The sequence below is a fragment of the Lipophrys pholis genome (genome assembly GCF_963383615.2).
Source record: "Lipophrys pholis genome assembly, chromosome: 20".
NCBI lineage: Eukaryota > Metazoa > Chordata > Actinopteri > Blenniiformes > Blenniidae > Lipophrys > Lipophrys pholis.
This window is the reverse complement of record NC_137648.1, coordinates 22,139,695-22,158,695: the sequence shown is the minus strand read 5'-3', so window position 1 is coordinate 22,158,695 and position 19,001 is coordinate 22,139,695. Positions and strand designations below refer to the sequence as shown.

The 19,001-nt window shown below is 48.6% G+C and overlaps 3 protein-coding genes across 5 annotated transcripts in view; 2 read left to right on the top strand and 1 right to left on the bottom strand.

The window, feature by feature from the left end:
- Nucleotides 1-3,399: 3,399 nt before the first annotated feature.
- crygn2 (crystallin, gamma N2) lies at nucleotides 3,400-5,673 on the top strand (the record flags this gene model as incomplete). Its single annotated transcript, XM_080489260.1, has 5 exons — nucleotides 3,400-3,420; nucleotides 3,589-3,680; nucleotides 4,066-4,222; nucleotides 4,914-5,059; nucleotides 5,538-5,673. The coding sequence occupies 5 exons, from the start codon at nucleotides 3,400-3,402 to the stop codon at nucleotides 5,671-5,673; spliced, it is 552 nt and encodes a 183-aa protein (XP_080345386.1).
- Nucleotides 5,674-6,665: 992 nt separating this feature from the next.
- Nucleotides 6,666-11,434, bottom strand: nub1 (negative regulator of ubiquitin-like proteins 1). Its single transcript, XM_080489223.1, has 15 exons — nucleotides 11,289-11,434; nucleotides 10,661-10,780; nucleotides 10,385-10,552; nucleotides 10,178-10,242; nucleotides 10,038-10,102; nucleotides 9,404-9,571; nucleotides 9,239-9,327; nucleotides 8,838-8,944; nucleotides 8,523-8,709; nucleotides 8,336-8,443; nucleotides 7,942-8,094; nucleotides 7,728-7,874; nucleotides 7,444-7,518; nucleotides 7,124-7,334; nucleotides 6,666-7,047 (listed from the first exon to the last, which is right to left on the bottom strand). Exons 2-15 carry the CDS (start codon nucleotides 10,775-10,777, stop codon nucleotides 6,920-6,922), a joined length of 1,788 nt encoding a protein of 595 aa, XP_080345349.1. The 5' UTR covers nucleotides 10,778-10,780; nucleotides 11,289-11,434; the 3' UTR covers nucleotides 6,666-6,919.
- The window catches only part of xylb (xylulokinase homolog (H. influenzae)), a 9,447-nt gene continuing 1,614 nt past the window's right edge, over nucleotides 11,169-19,001 (top strand). The window contains exons 1-17 of one of the 3 annotated variants that reach the window (XM_080489238.1): nucleotides 11,169-11,476; nucleotides 13,049-13,131; nucleotides 13,238-13,307; nucleotides 13,416-13,496; nucleotides 13,585-13,671; nucleotides 13,831-13,959; nucleotides 14,137-14,202; nucleotides 14,505-14,577; nucleotides 14,652-14,770; nucleotides 14,862-14,943; nucleotides 15,540-15,580; nucleotides 15,674-15,789; nucleotides 15,924-16,039; nucleotides 17,292-17,365; nucleotides 17,467-17,563; nucleotides 17,636-17,694; nucleotides 18,164-18,251. In XM_080489238.1, coding sequence (XP_080345364.1) covers nucleotides 13,296-13,307; nucleotides 13,416-13,496; nucleotides 13,585-13,671; nucleotides 13,831-13,959; nucleotides 14,137-14,202; nucleotides 14,505-14,577; nucleotides 14,652-14,770; nucleotides 14,862-14,943; nucleotides 15,540-15,580; nucleotides 15,674-15,789; nucleotides 15,924-16,039; nucleotides 17,292-17,365; nucleotides 17,467-17,563; nucleotides 17,636-17,694; nucleotides 18,164-18,251 — 1,240 coding nt within the window. In that variant the 5' untranslated portion in view covers nucleotides 11,169-11,476; nucleotides 13,049-13,131; nucleotides 13,238-13,295. Of the gene's footprint in view, nucleotides 11,477-11,871; nucleotides 12,453-13,048; nucleotides 13,132-13,237; nucleotides 13,308-13,415; nucleotides 13,497-13,584; nucleotides 13,672-13,830; nucleotides 13,960-14,136; nucleotides 14,203-14,504; nucleotides 14,578-14,651; nucleotides 14,771-14,861; nucleotides 14,944-15,539; nucleotides 15,581-15,673; nucleotides 15,790-15,923; nucleotides 16,040-17,291; nucleotides 17,366-17,466; nucleotides 17,564-17,635; nucleotides 17,695-18,163; nucleotides 18,252-19,001 lie in introns of those variants that run through there. The other 2 variants (XM_080489237.1, XR_013936384.1) reach the window with 2 other exon arrangements.

Sequence of the window (19,001 nt, the reverse complement as noted above, 5' to 3'; positions counted from 1 at the left end):
CAATACAAGATGTAGACTATATAAATACATATATACATATGTATATAAGATGTATACAAGATAACTGTAAATAAGATTTAATTTACTTCAGGGACCACATACAGTCCAGTTTCAGCTTGAGTGGACCAGACTGGTCAAATATTGCTATAATAACCTTTAAATTTACACCACAAAGTTTTTCTTTGTTGTGGTCACAGTGGATGTGATGAAATTATCTATATTTTTACAAGATCAAACTGTTAGTACTGAAAATGATTACAATCTCAACATAAAGTAAATTTTATTGAATCATTCCACTGCAAAAAACTGAAATGTCAAAAAAACTAACTCGTATAAATCCTCTATAACCTCCTTGCTTGGTGAGACCAGATTGGAGCCTCTAGTGGGTTTTGGCCCTCGGGCCTTATGTTCTCTGTTGTTCAGGGAACGTGAAATTTAAGTACGCATGACGTCAAAGTCATCATCCACCCTGTGCGCTAGGCTCCGACCCTCTGCGGGGATTTACGGGATTGTTACGTTGAACGCGCATGAAAGGGAACCAGGAGTGTAGTATGGAGGCAATCATGTATCACCCGTGGCCTGAATATTCCAATAATCAGGTCCAGTCCAAGTATTTTGGTCTTCTTAGTGTCGCTCAGCTTGAAATTTGCCAGGAAATCCTGTCCGTTTCCCGCGTCAGGCAGGTTGTCCGCACATCACGGTGTGTTAACGGTTAAATGTGTGTCGGTGCACAGCGATGTGTCCACTCTTACCGGGTCCCCTCCTCAGAGGTTCTACTGTATTTTCACAGGAACCGTGGCAACGAGGCCTCAATCATATTGATGGATCACAAAGTGATCTGGTTTCCTTCTGGATCCATTCTCTATTAATGGAGCTTCTTTTAATTCTTCAGTTTTTTCTTAACGTTCCTCTGTGGGGTGTGTGTGTGTGTGTGTGTGTGTGTGTGTGTGTGTGTGTGTGTGTGTGTGTGTGTGTGTGTGTGTGTGTGTGTGTGTGTGTGAGAGAGATCTTTTATTAGCAGACTGAAAACCTGAATCATGTGAAATCAGTGTCACAATGTGAAACAGGAAACGTTTGTGTCGGTGCCTTCATGTGAAGTTCTCATGAGTCAAACTGAGTGAAAAATGAATCTTGGAACCAAAAACTGATCCATTGTTTTGTTTTTTTATTGTGAATTTCTACACAGAAAAATAAATGTTTTTGAATTATATTTGATTTCCCTCAAGTTTTTTTCACATTCAGAGCAGCTCACAGCGACTGGTTCTGTTTTATCAATTAATAATAAGGTTGGACTTCTGAGTGTAACTGAAGGAGGAGGAACCTGCAGAACCAGGCCCAGAGGCGAAGGAACCTGCAGAACCAGACTCAGAGGAGGAGAAACCTGCAGAACCAGACTCAGAGGAGGAAGAACCTGCAGAACCAGACTCAGAGGAACCTTTCTGATGGGTTAGGGTTGGCGGTCAGAGCTCAGATGGATTGTGGGTAGGGATTCAAGCCCCGGTCAGACTATTATTATTATTTGTACTAATTTTATCAGTAAACCTGGAGGTCCAACAAAGCTTCATGTCATTGCTTTGTTTAAAAACTGGAAACTATTTCATTTTTATATCTATTTCATTTTATTTTTTCCCCTGAATGTATGTATTGATCGTTTTCTATTCACCAGCAGCAACAAGCGCCGCTACAGGAAGTCACCAGTTAACATGGGAACCAGTTAATCCGTAACACGAGTGTAGTGCTCCATTTACCGTTATATCTGACATAAAACACGACACAACAATGATAAACATAAAAGCTGACCACTACAACCAATTAACTGATTACCGACTTTAATTAAATTTCTTTTTCAAGTAATAAAAGGGCCAAAAAAAAAATGCTAAAAAGTTAGCCGATGCTAACTGACATCATACTTAGTGATATAACATAAATTAGTCACATTAAACTTCTCTAAATGTTCAGTACTGGGTTATTTATCATCATTAAGTGTGTAGAAGTACTGAGATGATATTATTATGTCTTACATGTGGATACATACCTTGGATGTTTTGTTGAACAGGTGCAACAGGTAAAGTGTCCAGCTCTGCTGCTGAGCCAGTGAACTATGGTTCTTATCAGTAAACAAAGGTTCCTACCAGCCACATATTTTCATTTACTATTTGAAGTTCAGCTCCTCGACCTCCACCTGCTCCTGAGCATCTTCGTTTCCTCTGCAGTTCTCAGAAACGCTCCTGGTTTCATTCAGAAGTTATGATAGTTTGTTTCTGCCAAACCTTTTTTCATTGATTTCAGATGTAACTTGACAGAAGTTGATGCAAATTTTCCCCAGAAGCCAAAACATTTGTCATCAGAAAAAAAATATGAACCTCATTGTCTCAGATAAATGACAGATATCATTGATTTAAAGGTTGAATGACATTGGTCCGAGCACTGAGCCCTGAGGGACGCCACACACAGTACCCAAACATTCTGACCCCGGTGTCTTCACAAGCTCCTGTCTTTTCTCTGGAACTCCTCACCCAATTTAAAAGAACCTCTTAATTAAATATTACTCTAATTTAGTCAGTAACACCTGATGATTTATCGTTTCAAACACGTTATTTAAATCTCTGGACTGGTGGTCCCTCATCTTTTAATGTCGGTGGAGTTTCGCAGAGCCCAGTGCTGCTGGTATTCTCAACCCATTTTGGTTGGAACTGAGTCATTTGTGTCTTTCTGTCAATTTGCATAACCTGATGACAGAATCTTTGAGGAGTGGAGGAGCAGAGAGACCAGCGACTAGCCTGTGATCTTTGTTTACAGTTTTCTACATTTCTTGATGACCTCGGCATGTTGACTGACCGAGTGTCACTTTGCTGCTTCACCTTTCAGAGGAAGTCGTTTCCGAATTCCTCCTGAAATCACTCCTCCGTCGGGAGTTCCAGTCAGTTTGACGTCAGAGACTCTGAGGAGGATTTCTTTTCTCCGCACGGCGACACCAGACCCTCGACTGCAGGAGCACAGGTGAGTACGTCACCGTGGAAACGTGGCATGTGCAACGCCATTGACCTGTAAAGCTGCAGCCAGGCACTTTCTATTGAGACCACACACACACACACACACACACACACACACACACACACACACACACACACACACACACACACACACACACACACACACACACACACACACACACACACACACACACATAGCAGAATCAGCAGACACATGAGGATGAAGGGAAAGCGTCGAGGCAGCACAAACCTTAACACCCGGCTCCTTTGTCCCCCCGGCTGGGACCCCGCCCCCACCTCGCCCCCGGCTCGCCGCCGCTTCGTATAAATTGAGCGGTCCAACTTTTTCTCTGTTACACTGTGTGTGCGCTTGTGGGCCAGTTTGGAAAACATCCAGTGGGCAAAGATGTCGCAGTACTCTGGGAAGGTGAGTAATGGCTGCAGGTGTCCGATGTGAAGACGCGTCGCTCCCCGTCCTCCACCGTCCTCCACCGTCCTGCGCTGTGGCGTTGGTTTCCACCTGTTAGCGAGCCGCGGTGAAGAAAACGTAACTTCAGTCTGTCGGCTGTGCGCTGAAGCTTTGTTTCTCCTGCAGATCACCTTCTACGAGGGGAAATGTTTCACCGGCAGGAAGCTGGAAGTCAGAGGTGACTGTGACAACTTCCAGGACCGCGGCTTCATGAACAGGTGAAGCACACATCCGCCGTTCAGCTCCCATATTGTGCTTTGACATGATTTCACACGCTGTTGAAAAGAAAGATGGCCGCTGAACGTGTGAGAGAGTTTCTTCCTGGGCAGAATCTTTCTCTGCTGTTTCACTTTGACAAACACTAAAGAAACACAACAAGCTGCATCAGTCGATCTCACGTCTTCAGAGCAGGTGAAGCTGGTCGTGAGATCAGGTGATCATGGCCCAAACATCACCGTGCAAAGCATGATGGGATTGATCCGCTGACTATAGGGGGAATAATCTTGGTTCCGTTGAGCTCTGAAGGTGTAGACAGTGTAAAACCATCAGAAGGCCTTTGATCAGCCTCCGAGGTGTGACTGTGAGCGCCCCCTGTGTCTGCAGGGTGAACTCCATCCGTGTGGAGAGCGGCGCCTGGAACTGCTTCGACCACCCTGACTTCAAGGGCCAGCAGTACATCCTGGAGCACGGCGAGTACCCTGAATTCCAGAGGTGGAACTCCCACAACGATCACATGGGATCCTGCAAGCCCATCCGCATGGTAAGTCCGAGTCCGAGTCCGAGTCCGAGTCCGAGTCCGAGTCTTCCCGGACTCAGTCGTCTCAGTCACACACACGTCAAAACATATCAGCAAAAAACTAAAAATAAAGTGTTGATCTAAACGATGGTTTAGTTCTGTGGATCGGTCAGAGGAGCAGCTTTACTGTGAAAACCCCAAAGAAAAACCCAGTTTGTCGGTCGACCTGTCGAGACACTCAAGTTCTAACGTTGACGGTTCCTGTGGCTCTTTTCTGACCGTGTTCGGGGCTGAGGCCCGTTTACAACCATTTCAAGTGAAAACACAAACTTTGGCAGCGTTCTGGGCGTCTGTTTACACGACAACTGAAAACCAAACTTTTTGACAACTCTGACTCAGTCGACGTGGAAATGGCTGAAAACGAGACTTCCTGGAAACACCCGGGCTCACTAACCATGACCAGCACCAACTAGTGGCCCTACATGAAAACTACATAATTTTCAGTGTTTGTGTCGTTTCCGTGGAAACAGACATCATTTTCAGAACGTTGAGCGCAAATGTGTAACTTTTCTGAAATGAAAATAGAAAAAAAACCGATCCGTTTTCAACTGAAGCATGACAACGAGGCCGAAGGCGACGCCGCCATCAGTCTGAGCGCTCGGTTCTCCGTCGGTACCTCTGAGGTGTTTGACGTGTCTTCTCTCCCGCTCCGCAGCACGGCGAGCATTACCGCATCGAGCTGTTCGAGGGCTGCAACTTCTCCGGTCAGTGCGTGGAGATCTGCGACGACTGTCCCTTCCTGCAGAGCCGCGGATTCTCCAAGAACTGCATCAACTCCGCCAAGGTCTACGGAGACGGAGCGTGAGTTCACACACTGCACCGCCATCACCAACATTTGTTATTGAAAATACTAACCTCCAAGTACACCAAGGCTCCTCGCTGAGAGTGAAGTCACAGGTTGTGGAGTTTGGTCAAGTTACATTCAGGAGCTCGGAGTGATTTTTAACGTTTGTCAGAATCGTGCGGTCAAGCACGTTAGCATCGCGTGTAGAAGCTACTTTAGTGCAGTCAGCCAGGACGACGTGGTGAGAGTGAGAGAGTCGCTCAGTTACTTCACTCTTCCTAAAAGTCAGCAGCTTTCACTGTCAGGAGAACTTTACCTGTTAGAGGTGTCGGACGGCGGGCGACTCAGAAATCCTCAACCAGCAAACATCAACAGGAAGAACTTGGAAAGTTTCGTTTTCAAAGCTTCAGATGGAAGAAACTTGATGAGTCTGACCAGCAGGCCAGTCCAGGACACTGTGTTCTCTGACCCTGTGTTTTCTGCCTCCGTCCTCAGCTGGGTGATGTACGAGGAGCCCAACTTCCGCGGGCGCATGTACATCGTGGAGCGCGGCAACTACTGCAGCCACAACGAGTGGCAGGCCCAGAACCCCAACATCCAGTCCATCCGCAGAGTCGTCAACTACTTCTAAGCCTCGCGCCATGTGCACCAATAAACCTTCTCTACAATAACAAAACACCTTTTCTATCAAACCCTGTCTGTGTGCCTTGTTTCCTCGTCACGCCGCGTTTCCCTTCGCTAACGGCCAGGTGTCGCTGCGGTTTGCAGAAACTAGCGCTGCGGTCAGGAAAAGGTTAACGGCTTTAGGCTTTAGGATTGAGGCTTTATTTCCTGCCGACATTTCAGTCTCTACATATCGTCCTCGCCGCCACCGACAGAACAAACCATTTAATCCACATTTCATTTAAATTCTACCCGACACTCACAAATTACCAGGATTTTTCTCGAAACCCGACGTGGAGCTGAGCAAGCTGCGAAACCCGAGTCTGTTTTTAAAAAAACAAACTCTTTCATCACTTCAAATCAATTCACTTCGAGAAAAAAACTCTCACACACAATCAAATGAGTGTTTCCTGAAACTGAAATCACATGAGCAGAGTCCAGTCAGTCACATGACCATGTGGACCAATCAGAATCAGAACAGACATTTTCTTCAGGACGTGAGCCCGTCTGCGACTGTTCTACCTCCTTTACAATCGTTCTGCCAGAAATGCGTCAACTTTTCATCGACTTTTTAACATTAAGATTCAATCGGACTCTTTGAGGACCGTTTCCACGGCAACGATTTCAAGAGAAAACACAAAACTTTTGCAGTGTTTTGGGGCCGTTTACATGACAATGGAGCTCGGAGGAACAATAAGCGACTATTTGGAAACGTCCAGACTCGGTCGTCGTGGAAACGGAGGAAAACCTTTCCAAAAATAACCAACAGCACCAACTAGTGGCCCAACGTGTTATCCTTTCTGGAACGTTGCTGTTTAAGTGCAAAACTATTCTGAAATGAAAACACAAAAACAACGTTTTCAAGTGAACCGTTGTCATGGAAATGGCCTCATTCTGCTCGGGGTCAAAGTGCAACGCTGAACACACAGAACGTATTCATGAAGAGAAACACTGCGACTCTTTAATCTGTAGAAAACACTTTATTACTCAGACTCTGTTTGAAAAGACAAACTAAAGGTCAATCTGTGAACACAAAGGTTTGTACAGAGCAGCATCAACTTCCTGTTTTCACACAGAAACGCCAAAATAAACCCCTTGTTTAAAATGTTCCTCACGAAGCTAAAAACCTCGAGAGGAACAAACCCTACATGAACCAAGCTGCTGATTCTCCAGGACGGATCATTTACAGGCTGAACCGATCGACCCTGAACGCATCACGTCTGTCTCAGGAAGCTGCGCAGCGAGGCGATGACCTCCGCCTCCTCCTCCAGCGTCAGGTCCAGGTGGTCTTCCTCATGGTGGGGGATGTCCTCCAGCACCTCCTTCACAAGCTCCGCCTCCTCTGAGCACATCAGGTCAAAGCAGGTTTATTAATCTGGTTATTTAGAATCAAATTGATGAATCGAAACAGGACCTACCTGCGGAGGTGGAGGAGGTGGAGGAGGTGGCCGGCTCCTCGGACGATGGAGACGAGGAGGTGGAGGAGGTGGAGGGGGAGGAGGCGCCGAGCAGCTGCGGAGGGACGACGCCATTATTGTCCAACAGCAGCTGAGTCGCCTCCTGAACGTCTCCGCCAGTCAGAGAGAGCGCCGCCTCTGACGACGAGCGCTGGAAGCCCAGGTACAACAGCTACACACACACACACACAGCTGGATTATACAGGTTCAGCAGCTCCACACACACACACAATAGGATGGCAATTAGTGGATAGGCTCTGCCCCCTGCTGGCTGTCAGTACCTGGTCCACCTTGTCGGGACTGAGCGGCCCCTGCTGTGTGTTATTGTTGGAGAGCTGAGAGGATTCCACCAGGATCTGAGGAGACACACACACACACACACACACACACACACACACACACACACACACACACACACACACACACACACACACACACACACACACACACACACACACACACACACACACACACACACACACACACACACACACACACACACACACACACACAGGTCAGGCAGCAGCAGTGTGTGGTGGAGGAGTAGCCAGGAGGGGGCGCTCACTGTGTACGCTGTGTCTGCGTCTCCGTCGGCCTGCTGCAGAGCTCTGGCTGCGTCTCGGCGGGAGAATCCCAGCTCACTGAGGGAGGAGACCACGGCCATCCTGCTCCTCCTCCGCTGAGCCTCCCTCTGCTGCAGCTCCTGCTGCTCCTGCAGGCATAGCACCGTCAGCCAGAGTGTGTGTGTGTGTGTGTGTGTTTGTGTGTGTGTGGGCCACCTGTCTGCGGGTGCTGATGTGCTCTGCTGCCCCCTGCAGGTCTCCCTGACACGCCCTCAGGCCCAGTCGAGCTTCTCTCTCAGTAAAACCCAGAACCAGCAGCTGAGACACTTTGTCTGGGTCCAGACACACACGGCTGTAGAGAGACTCCACCTGACACACACACACACACACACACACACACACACACACACACACACACACACACACACACACACACACACACACACACACACACACACACACACACACACACACACACACACACACACACACACACACACACACACACACACACACACACACACGTTCACTGCTGTTCTACCAATAGCAGTAGAACGATCACCAAACAGCTGTGAGGAAGAGGGGAAGCAGGAGGAAGAGGAGGACTTACTGAGGACAGCAGCTGCAGCGCCTTGCTGTCGTTCCCCTCGATGTAGGAGAGGAGGCTCTGAAGGAGGTACAGCCTCAGAAACAGCACCTCCTCTCTGCCAGTGTTACCCTACACACACGGTGGTGATAGGAAAGTTTGAACTCTCTCTCTCTCACTCTCTGTCTGTCTATCTCTCCCTCTCTCTCACCTTGAGCATCATCAGTCTCTCTCTCTTCTCTCCATAGCACTGCAGGAAGATGCTCTCGGCTCTGTTCAGACGGCTGCTGGCGTCCTGCAGGCAGCTGAGTGCCTCCAGAGCTCGATAACACCAGACGATGTCCAGCTGCAGCACGGCCGAGTTATCCACCGAGGACAGGAGGGCGGAGCCACACTGGCTGCAGGGGGCGGAGACAGAGGATGGGGAGGAGTCAGATAAGAGGGCAGAGCCACAGTGGCTGCAGGGGCCAGCGACAGGGGGGAGGAGTCAGAGGAGGAGTCAGGGGAGGAGTTAGGTCAGCAGTACTTGAAGTGCTGATCAGCCTGCAGGAGGTGAATCAGAGCATCGTCGTATTGCTTCTTCTTCATCAGTGAGCGACCTTTCTCATGGAAACCCATCGCCAGGATCAGAGCCTACACACACACACACACACACACACACACACACACACACACACACACACACACACACACACACACACACACACACACACACACACACACACACACACACACACACACACACACACACACACACACACACACACACACACACACACACACACACACACACACACACACACACACACACACACACACACACACGTCAATGTGCTCTCTGTTCCTTCTCATAAATTCAGAACACAAAAAGCTTGGAAGTCTATGATCATGAGGTTTAAGCACACGCACACACACAGTAATACACACCTTCTTCTCCTTATGAGGGATCTTCAGTGGGTTTCCCTTCTGGTCTGCAATCTCCAGAAAAGGAGTCGTGTGTGGATCCTCAGAGCCATCTGACACACACATACACACACACAGAGTTAAACATACACTCTGGATCCAGGTTCCTGTGCTCTCCTCCTCTCTCACCTCTCTCTGAGAGGATCTGGAAGCCTTTGTGTGTCCTCTGCAGACTCTCCTCCTGATTCCTCCTCTTCTCCTCTTCCTCGTTCAGCTGCTGCTTCCACTCAGCATCACTCAGCTTCAGCACCATCACCTTACTATGGTTCTTCACCCCCTGCTCATCCAGGCACTGGCCTACACACACACACACACACACACACACACACACACACACACACACACACACACACACACACACACACACACACACACACACACACACACACACACACACACACACACACACACACACACACACACACACACACACACACACACACACACACAATTAAGTTTGATAAAGAATATTCTAAAACTAAGATGAAGACTCGCTTCCTGTCTCATGGTAGTCACTTCCTGTCTCACGTCAGTCACTTCCTGTCTCATGGTAGTCACTTCCTGTCTCACAGCAGTCACTTCCTGTCTCATGGTAGCCACTTCCTGTCTCACAGCAGTCACTTCCTGTCTCATGGTAGCCACTTCCTGTCTCACAGCAGTCACTTCCTGTCTCACAGCAGTCACTTCCTGTCTCATGGTAGTCACTTCCTGTCTCACAGCAGTCACTTCCTGTCTCACAGCATGAGATCCTGATCTGACTCACCCACACTGAGAGTTTTCCCATTCAGGATCAGTTTTATGTTTTGGAGCTTATAGTCTTCTCCGATCCTGAAACAAATAAACAAACAATCAAATAAACAAACAAGCCAGCAGGTGGAGAGTTGTGAACCAGCGAAGACGAACCTGTCCACCAGCTGCTGCGTCGGCACGTCCAGCCTCGTCTCCACTTCGCTCTTCGCCTTGGAATCCTACAAACACAAACCACTGTCAAGTTCATTTTCAAAACTTTTTGCGACATTATTGCAGCTTTCTGGTGTATTTTTGTCGGCTGGTTCGCGGCTTCATGCGTCACACTGACAACATGGACGGAGATGTCGGTCGGTGTCCCACCTTCCTGCTGCCTCGGGGCAGCAGAAGCTCCAGTGTGGCCACGCTTGTGTCCCTGAACGTCTGATTTCCTTTTCCTCTCCTCACCGCATGAACTCGCACCGACTCCAGAGCGCCACCCACCTCGGGCGGAGGCAGAGCCAGCAGGGCGGCGTAACGCTCTGCCAGCTCCTGGCGAGAAGGGCAGAGGCAAACAGTAGAGGACAGGATGTCCAATCAGGGCACAGGACCAGAGGACAGGCTGTCCAATCAGAGTGTTGGGTTGTTGTTGTTGTTTACCTGCATGTGCTGACACCCCGGCTGGTTGTTGTCCTCGGTATACGGAGGATTCCACAGTTGGATCTTGTCCTGCTTCAGCAGGATCTTCAGCTTCACCTCTGTGTTCTGCTCCACCATTGTCTGTAAACAAGTAAATAACAATGTAAACAGCATTATTTTAGCATGAAGGGATACATTAATAATATACGAAGCATTCTGTACAGCTGCAATATATCCTGAGAAAATGTGTTGTAAATTTGGTGAGTTATAATTATGTAAAGCAAACTCATTGGAGGAGCGAGTCCTCATCCAAGATGGCCGCCACACTGATACTTCCTCAACACGGCGGGACAATGTCTCCGTGTCTCGCGAGAGACGTCTAGACTGTAGTTATGTATATTTATATTTATATGTGTGTTTCTGGATTCCTCGTGTCGTATTTAAAGTAACTTGGACCGTTTCTCCTTCATTTTATATCAACATCAACATGACGTCAGCGCGCTGGAACGCGTAACCAGCAACGATTGTCACGTGACGCCCGGACACAAACACTGCGTGTTTCCATTAGCAGAGCTCACAAACATGCTCTGTCAACCACCCCTCCCCCGCTGGTCACCGGGAAACCACTGCAGATGAGTCCGCGACTCACCAGAGCTTCGCGCGGCCACGCGTCCGTCAAATATCTGTAAAATCTGCGTTTGTCCAGCAGCTGCGAAACGTCTGACGCCAGAGAAGACGCAGGCACAAGCAGGAGCGCTCACTCTGAGTGCGTTTCAGCGTCCGGATGACGTCACTTCCGCCCACCGACAGTCTCAGTACAGGAGCATCTTCACCAAGGTACACGATCTTTGGTCCAGCACGGTGTCCGACGAGGGACAAACGTCAAAAATAAAAACAAAACAAAGAAGTCAAATGAACTGAGATGTCACTTATTAAAACAAAGAAGCAACTTTATTGAAAGATAAAAACAATGAAACGTAAAAAAGAAACCAATAATGATCAAATAAATAGAATAAAAGAAGGGAAAATCTAAAGCAGCCAAAAACAAGAACTTATCTCATAAAGAAACATTTAAATCTTTCAATGACATTCAAACAAAAAAATTAATTCCATTTAGAATAAAGATCAAATCAACTCAATGTGAATACATGAAAAAAGTGAATTAAACCAAACTAAATAAAATGAAATTTTAATTGTGATGAAATGAAATGAAAATTAAACAAAACATAAAACACACACACACGCACACGCACACGCACACGCACAGAGGAAGCATGAATGATGAAAGTGTAGTGAGTTTACATAAGTCACCCACGGAAACTAAGTTACAGAGTATCGGGGGGGCTGTTTATACGGTTGGATATTTTCTGTTGTTCTGGTGTGAGAAGTGAGAAGGGTGAGAAGGGTGAGAAGGGTGAGAAGTCTGCTGCGAGTGGTTGTAAAACGAACGTCTTAATGTCATTAAAACAGCCAGCTTTAGAACCGTCTTTTGACACGCCGCCTCCGACTCCCGTCCTTGCGCATTACAAAAGTAACTAATGACCTAAATCTTACTTGATTAGTTACAGCAACGTTCCCAGGTCCCCTCCAGTTTAACACAGTGTGATCACATGACAAGCAGATGCTTTTAGCCCCGCCCCCTCCCAGTGGACTCTGCTCAGAGCAGCACGGCGCATGCGCCGTTCTGTCCGCTCGGAGTCAGGCTGTGTGTTTATATGAGCGTGTGTGTGAGAGAGAGTGTGTGTGTTGGGACCTCATGGCGGCTGTTCCAGACTCTCCTCTGTACCTGGGCCTGGACTTCAGCACGCAGCAGGTAGACACGCCCCTTCACCTATCCTCTCACCTGTGCGCTCTGCCGCGCGCGTCACGTCGATGCCGCATGCACGGTATACAGCGGAGTCATAGCGCATGCGCAGATCTGGCAGCAGACTATCGTTTGTTTGATGCAGAGTTGCAGAGTTAGTTAGTTAGTGAGTTAGTGAGTTAGTTAGTTAGCTCTGTAGTCAGTCCAGTAGCTTTATGCTCAGACGGACTTTGACTCGCGGGGGAATGATGCGTGAAGTCCAAAAGTCACGTGATGCTCAGTGTCGGTTTGTCCCTTATAAAAAGATCCAGTGAAAGAAGGAAAATGTTCGTTACTGTTGTGCCTCTTTTTACTTTTTAGTCAAACACAACCAAATAGAAATACAACAAAAATACAATAGGAACACGCGAGTGATTCACCCAAAGTAACATTAAAAAAGTGAAACGGATTTAAGACAAAATAGAAAACTGGACATTTCAAAAATAAATCTGAATCAAGAGCAGAAATACAAAAGGAACACCAAAACAAGCTTCAAAATAAATCACATGAATGTCTGTCTTTGACATGTCCAATGTCTCTAACGTGTCGTCCTGTCGTGTCTGCAGCTGAAGGCCGTGGCCATCAATGAGAACCTGGACATCGTCCATCAGAGTTGCGTCCACTTCGACTCAGAGCTGTCTTCCTACAGGTGCCATTTTATTCTGAAATTATTTCAAACAGGCTTTTATTGTGAAGCTGAAACCGCAGCTTTGTTTGTTTGTTTGTTTGTTTGTTTGTTTGTTTGTCGACTCCAGGACTGAGGGAGGAGTTCATATCCATGCTGACAGACTGACGGTCACCTCACCCGTCCTCATGTGGGTCGAGGTGGGACACACACACACACACACACACACACACACACACACACACACACACACACACACACACACACAAACTAACCAGTTAAGCTCTGACCTCTAAATGTGTCTTCAGGCTCTGGACCTGCTGTTGGACAAAATGAAGAAGGCAGGATTTGATTTCTCTCGTGTGCGAGCGCTGTCAGGTAGTGGTCAGGTGAGACACACACACACACACACAAACACACACACACACACACACACAGTTGTGTGTAGAGTGTTTTGGAGAATCATTCATCTTGCAGCAACATGGCAGCGTGTTCTGGAGAAAAGGAGCATCTGAGACCCTGAAACATCTCGACGCCGACCGCGACCTGCTGCACCTGCTGCAGGTGTGTGTGTGTGTGTGTGTGTGTGTGTGTGTGTGTGTTTTGGGGGGGAGGGGGTGTTAATTAAAATAAAGACAAAAATAAAAAAAATTAATTAACTGTGTGTGTGTGTGTGTGTGTGTGTGTGTGTGTGTGTGTGTGTGTGTGTGTGTGTGTTCCCAGCACAGCTTCTCGGTACTGGACAGTCCAGTGTGGATGGACTCCAGCACCTCCCAGCAGTGTGACGACCTGCAGCTGGCAGCAGGGGGCGCCATCCGGCTGGCAGAGATCACCGGCTCCAGAGCGTATGAGGTGTGTGTGTGGATATAAACATTTGTGTATATTCTCAATTACTCACCTGGTGTGTGTGTGTGTGTGTGTGTGTGTGTGTGTGTGTGTGTGTGTGTGTGTGTGTGTGTGTGTGTCTGTGTGTGTGTGTCTGTGTGTGTGTGTGTGTGTGTGTGTGTGTGTGTCTGTGTGTGTGTGCAGCGGTTCACAGGGAACCAGATATCCAAACTACGTTCCAGTTGTGTGAAGGTCTTCGACGACACTGAGGTCAGATTGAACTTTCATCAACTAGTTACAGTTACATGTAATCCTCACTAGTCAGAGTAATCCTAACCAGGTTGTGTAATCCTCATAAGGAAGAGTAATCCTAACCAGGTAGTGTAATCCTCACTAGTCAGAGTCATGACAGCCGTTCACCTCGTGACAGAAACTTTCCTGAAATAGTTGGAGATTCACGACGATATGAGACGTACCTGAACGCACCACCAGGTACGTCGATGACACACCAATAATGTGTGTGTGTGTGTGTGTGTGTGTGTGTGTGTGTGTGTGTGTGTGTGGGGTTCCAGAGGATCTCATTGGTCAGCAGTTTCGCCGCCTCCCTCTTCCTCGGTCGCTTTGCTGCCATCGACTTGAGCGACGGTTGGTTGTGGACTGTGGAGGCAGACTGCCGGCGGGTCAGCTGACCAGGAGACTCACTCTGATTGGCTGTTCAGGCTCGGGGATGAACCTGCTGGACATCACGACCAGGACCTGGTCTGAGGTCTGTCTGAAGGCCACTGCCCCTGATCTGGACCTTCTGCTGGGACCTCCTGTGCCCTCAACCACTGTGCTGGTGAGACTGGACTCTGGGTGCTGGTCTGAGCTGGTCTGTGGTGGTCTGAGCTGGTCTGTGGTGGTCTGAGCTGGTCTGTATTCCTCTGCAGGGTCCGGTCTCATCTTACTTGGGGCGGCGGTGGGGTTTCAGGGAGAGCTGCAGCGTGGTGGCCTTCACTGGAGACAACCCGGGTAGGAACCTCAGCGCTCTGGACCAACGTGCCTGGTTTGTCTCTGCAGGGGTCTGGTGGTGAAACACGCTTTCACCACCAGGGGGTGCCATGAAACACACTTTAACCCCCAGAGGGCGCCATGAAACACGCTTTCACCACCAGAGGGCGCCATGAAACACATTTTAACCACCAGGGGGCACATGAAACACGCTTTCACCACCAGGGGGCGCCATGAAACACACTTTAACCACCAGGAGGTTTGTGAAACACACTTTAACCCCCAGAGGGCGCTATGAAACACACTTTAACCACCAAGGGGCGCGTGAACCACGCTTTCACCACCAGAGGGCGCCATGAAACACGCTTTCACCACCAGAGGGCGCCATGAAACACGCTTTCACCACCAGGGGGCGCCATGAAACACGCTTTCACCACCAGGGGGGCGCAGCTGCTCCACTCATCAACACGCTGCGATCACTGACCTCAGGTCACCGCTACACTCTCTATTTATCAGATAACAATAAATAATCAATAACATTAAATAGTGTGAATCTGAAATAAATCAAGAGGTAAAGATTGGATTTAAAGAAACTGATTTTAGTCTGAAAATTTCAGCGTCTCTGGCAGGGATGAGGCTGCAGCCGGGAGACATCGCGGTGAGTCCACACACACACATACATACACACACACACACACACACACACACACAGTGAGTAGTGTCTGTGACGTGTGTGTGTGTGTGTCCTCAGGTCAGTCTGGGGACCAGTGACACAGTGTTTCTGTGGATCCAGGATCCTCGTCCGGCTCTGGAAGGCCACATCTTCTGTAACCCAGTGGACTGGAGGGCTTACATGGCTCTGCTGTGGTACACACACACACACACACACACACACACACACACACACACACACACACACACACACACACACACACACACACACACACACACACACACACACACACACACACACACACACTCATCACAGACTGTGTGTGCAGCTTTAAGAACGGCTCTCTGACCAGAGAGCGTGTGAGGAACCAGAGTGCTGGAGGATCATGGGAAATGTTTTCTTCTTCTCTGAGAGAAACGCCACTCGGGAACGGCGGGAACATCGGTGAGTCATCTGGCTTCCTGTTGTTCTGGTTTCCTGTTGTTCTGGCTTCCTGTTGTTCTGGCTTCCTGTTGTTCTGGTTTCCTGTTGTTCTGGCTTCCTGTTCTGGTTTCCTGTTGTTTTGTTCTGGTTTCCTGTTGTTCTGGCTTCCTGTTGTTCTGGTTTCCTGTTGTTCTGGTTTCCCGTTGTTCTGGTTTCCTGTTGTTCTGGCCTCCTGTTGTTCTGGTTTCCTGTTGTTCTGGTTTCCTGTTGTTCTGGTTTCCTGTTGTTCTGGCTTCCTGTTGTTCTGGTTTCCTGTTGTTCTGGCCTCCTGTTGTTCTGGCTTCCTGTTGTTCTGGCCTCCTGTTGTTCTGGCTTCCTGTTGTTCTGGCCTCCTGTTGTTCTGGCTTCCTGTTCTGGTTTCCTGTTGTTTTGTTCTGGTTTCCTGTTGTTCTGGTTTCCTGTTCTGGTTTCCTGTTGTTTTGTTCTGGTTTCCTGTTGTTCTGGCTTCCTGTTCTGGTTTCCTGTTGTTTTGTTCTGGTTTCCTGTTGTTCTGGCTTCCTGTTGTTCTGGCTTCCTGTTGTTCTGGTTTCCTGTTGTTCTGGTTTCCTGTTGTTCTGGCTTCCTGTTGTTCTGGTTTCCTGTTGTTCTGGCTTCCTGTTCTGGCCTCCTGTTGTTTTGTTCTGGTTTCCTGTTGTTCTGGTTTCCTGTTGTTCTGGCTTCCTGTTGTTCTGGTTTCCTGTTGTTCTGGCTTCCTGTTCTGGTTTCCTGTTGTTTTGTTCTGGCTTCCTGTTGTTCTGGTTTCCTGTTGTTCTGGCCTCCTGTTGTTCTGGTTTCCTGTTGTTCTGGCCTCCTGTTGTTCTGGCCTCCTGTTGTTCTGGCTTCCTGTTGTTCTGGTTTCCTGTTGTTCTGGCTTCCTGTTGTTCTGGCTTCCTGTTGTTCTGGCTTCCTGTTGTTCTGGTTTCCTGTTGTTCTGGCTTCCTGTTCTGGTTTCCTGTTGTTTTGTTCTGGCTTCCTGTTGTTCTGGTTTCCTGTTGTTCTGGCCTCCTGTTGTTCTGGTTTCCTGTTGTTCTGGCCTCCTGTTGTTCTGGCTTCCTGTTGTTCTGGCTTCCTGTTGTTCTGGTTTCCTGTTGTTTTGGCTTCCTGTTCTGGCCTCCTGTTGTTCTGGCTTCCTGTTGTTCTGGTTTCCTGTTGTTCTGGCTTCCTGTTCTGGCCTCCTGTTGTTCTGGCGTCCTGTCTGTCAGAACTTCTCTGATTGGTCGTTTTCTCTTTTCAGGATTTTACTTCGACACCATGGAGATCACTCCCCCGGCGGTCGGAGTCCATCGCTTTAACTGCGACGACAACCAGGTGGAGACTGAGGACAGTCCTCTGTTTCCTGTCTCACCTCTCCACACTCTCACCTGTCTCACCTCTCCACGCTGTTACCCCCCCCCCCCCCCCCCCCCCAGGTGTTGTCCTTCAGCCCCCAGCAGGAGGTCCGGGCCCTGGTGGAGGGTCAGTTCCTGTCCAGGAGGCTCCACGCCGAACGACTCGGTTATTCAATCAGTGAGTTTGTTGGTTCTGATGAAAACGAGTTCAGAGTTTCTGTCCAGTCAAACGGACTCGTGGTGTTTTCAGTTCCAGGAACCAGAGTTTTGGCCACAGGAGGAGCTTCGTCCAACAAAGACATTCTGCAGGTCAGCCGGGATCCAGGGTGGAACAGACACAGCACGGGAGCCCTGTTCCTGCAGGAACCGCTCGCTCCTCACACCTAGAGAACACCTGTAGAACACTTAGAGAACACCTGTAGAACATCCGGAGAACACCTTGAGAACATCTGTAGAGCACCAGGAGAATACTTAGAGAACACGTGCAGAACATCTGGAGAACATCTGGAGAACATCTGACTCTCAGCCAGTATATTTCAGTCTCGTTCTTTATACTTCAGTTATTCTGCTCCTCATGTTGTATGTTGGATCAGTAGTTTTGTGGGTCAGTAGTTTTGCAGGTCAGTAGTTTTGCAGGTCAGTAGTTTTGTGGGTCAGTAGTTTTGAGGGTCAATAGTTTTGTAGGTCAGTAGTTTTGTGGGTCAGTAGTTTTGTAGGTCAGTAGTTTTGTGTGTCAGTAGTTTTGTAGGTCAGTAGTTTTGTGTGTCTTCCTGTTCAGGTTCTGTCCGACGTCTTCAACGCTCCGGTCTTCACCATCGACGTGTCCAACTCTGCCTGTCTAGGCTCCGCCTACCGAGCTCTGCACGGTGAGACCACGCCTCCTGGAACTACTGCTTCTCCCCTGACGAACCAGAGACTCAGACTGACGAACCAGAGACTCAGACTGACGAACCAGAGACTCAGAAAGGGTCGTTCTGATTGGCTGATTCCAACCAATCAGGTCAACATGTTATAAATGATGCTTGAATCAAAGTTTTACTGTTTTTACTAGATAACAACACGTTTTCAGTATTTTTATTATTGAATTATATGAAATAACAGACCCTCTGAAAATGTGTCGTGATTCTGGCCTGATTAAGTTTGACCGGTTAAAGATGAGGTAACGAGGCCCCGCCCCTCTGGTAGTAACAGATGCTCTGGCAGTTACAGAACCTCTGGCAGTAACAGACCGTCGGGCAGTAACAGCCTCTCTGGCAGTAACAGAACCTCTGGCAGTAACAGACTCTCTGCCAGTAACAGCCCCTCTGGTAGTAACAGGCCCTCTTCAGTAACAGCCCCTCTGGCAGTAACAGCCCCTCTGGCAGTAACAGCCTCTCTGGCAGTAACAGCCCCTCTGGCAGTAACAGAACCTCTGGCAGTAACAGCCTCTCTGGCAGTAACAGCCCCTCTGGCAGTAACAGAACCTCTGGCAGTAACAGGCCCTCTGGCAGTAACAGCCCCTCTGGCAGTAACAGAACCTCTGGCAGTAACAGCCCCTCTGGCAGTAACAGGCCCTCTGGCAGTAACAGGCCCTCTGGCAGTAACAGGCCCTCTTCAGTAACAGCCCCTCTGGCAGT

Coding starts and splice junctions, on each gene's coding strand:
- nub1 (XM_080489223.1), bottom strand. CDS start 10,777: ATGGTGGAGCAGAACACAGAGGTGAAGCTGAAGATCCTGCTGAAGCAG. Junction 9,328..9,403: donor CCAGATCCTCTCAGAGAGAG/GTGAGAGAGGAG, acceptor TGTGTGTGTCAG/ATGGCTCTGAGGATCCACAC. Junction 8,710..8,837: donor CAGGCTGATCAGCACTTCAA/GTACTGCTGACC, acceptor CGCCCCCTGCAG/CCAGTGTGGCTCCGCCCTCC.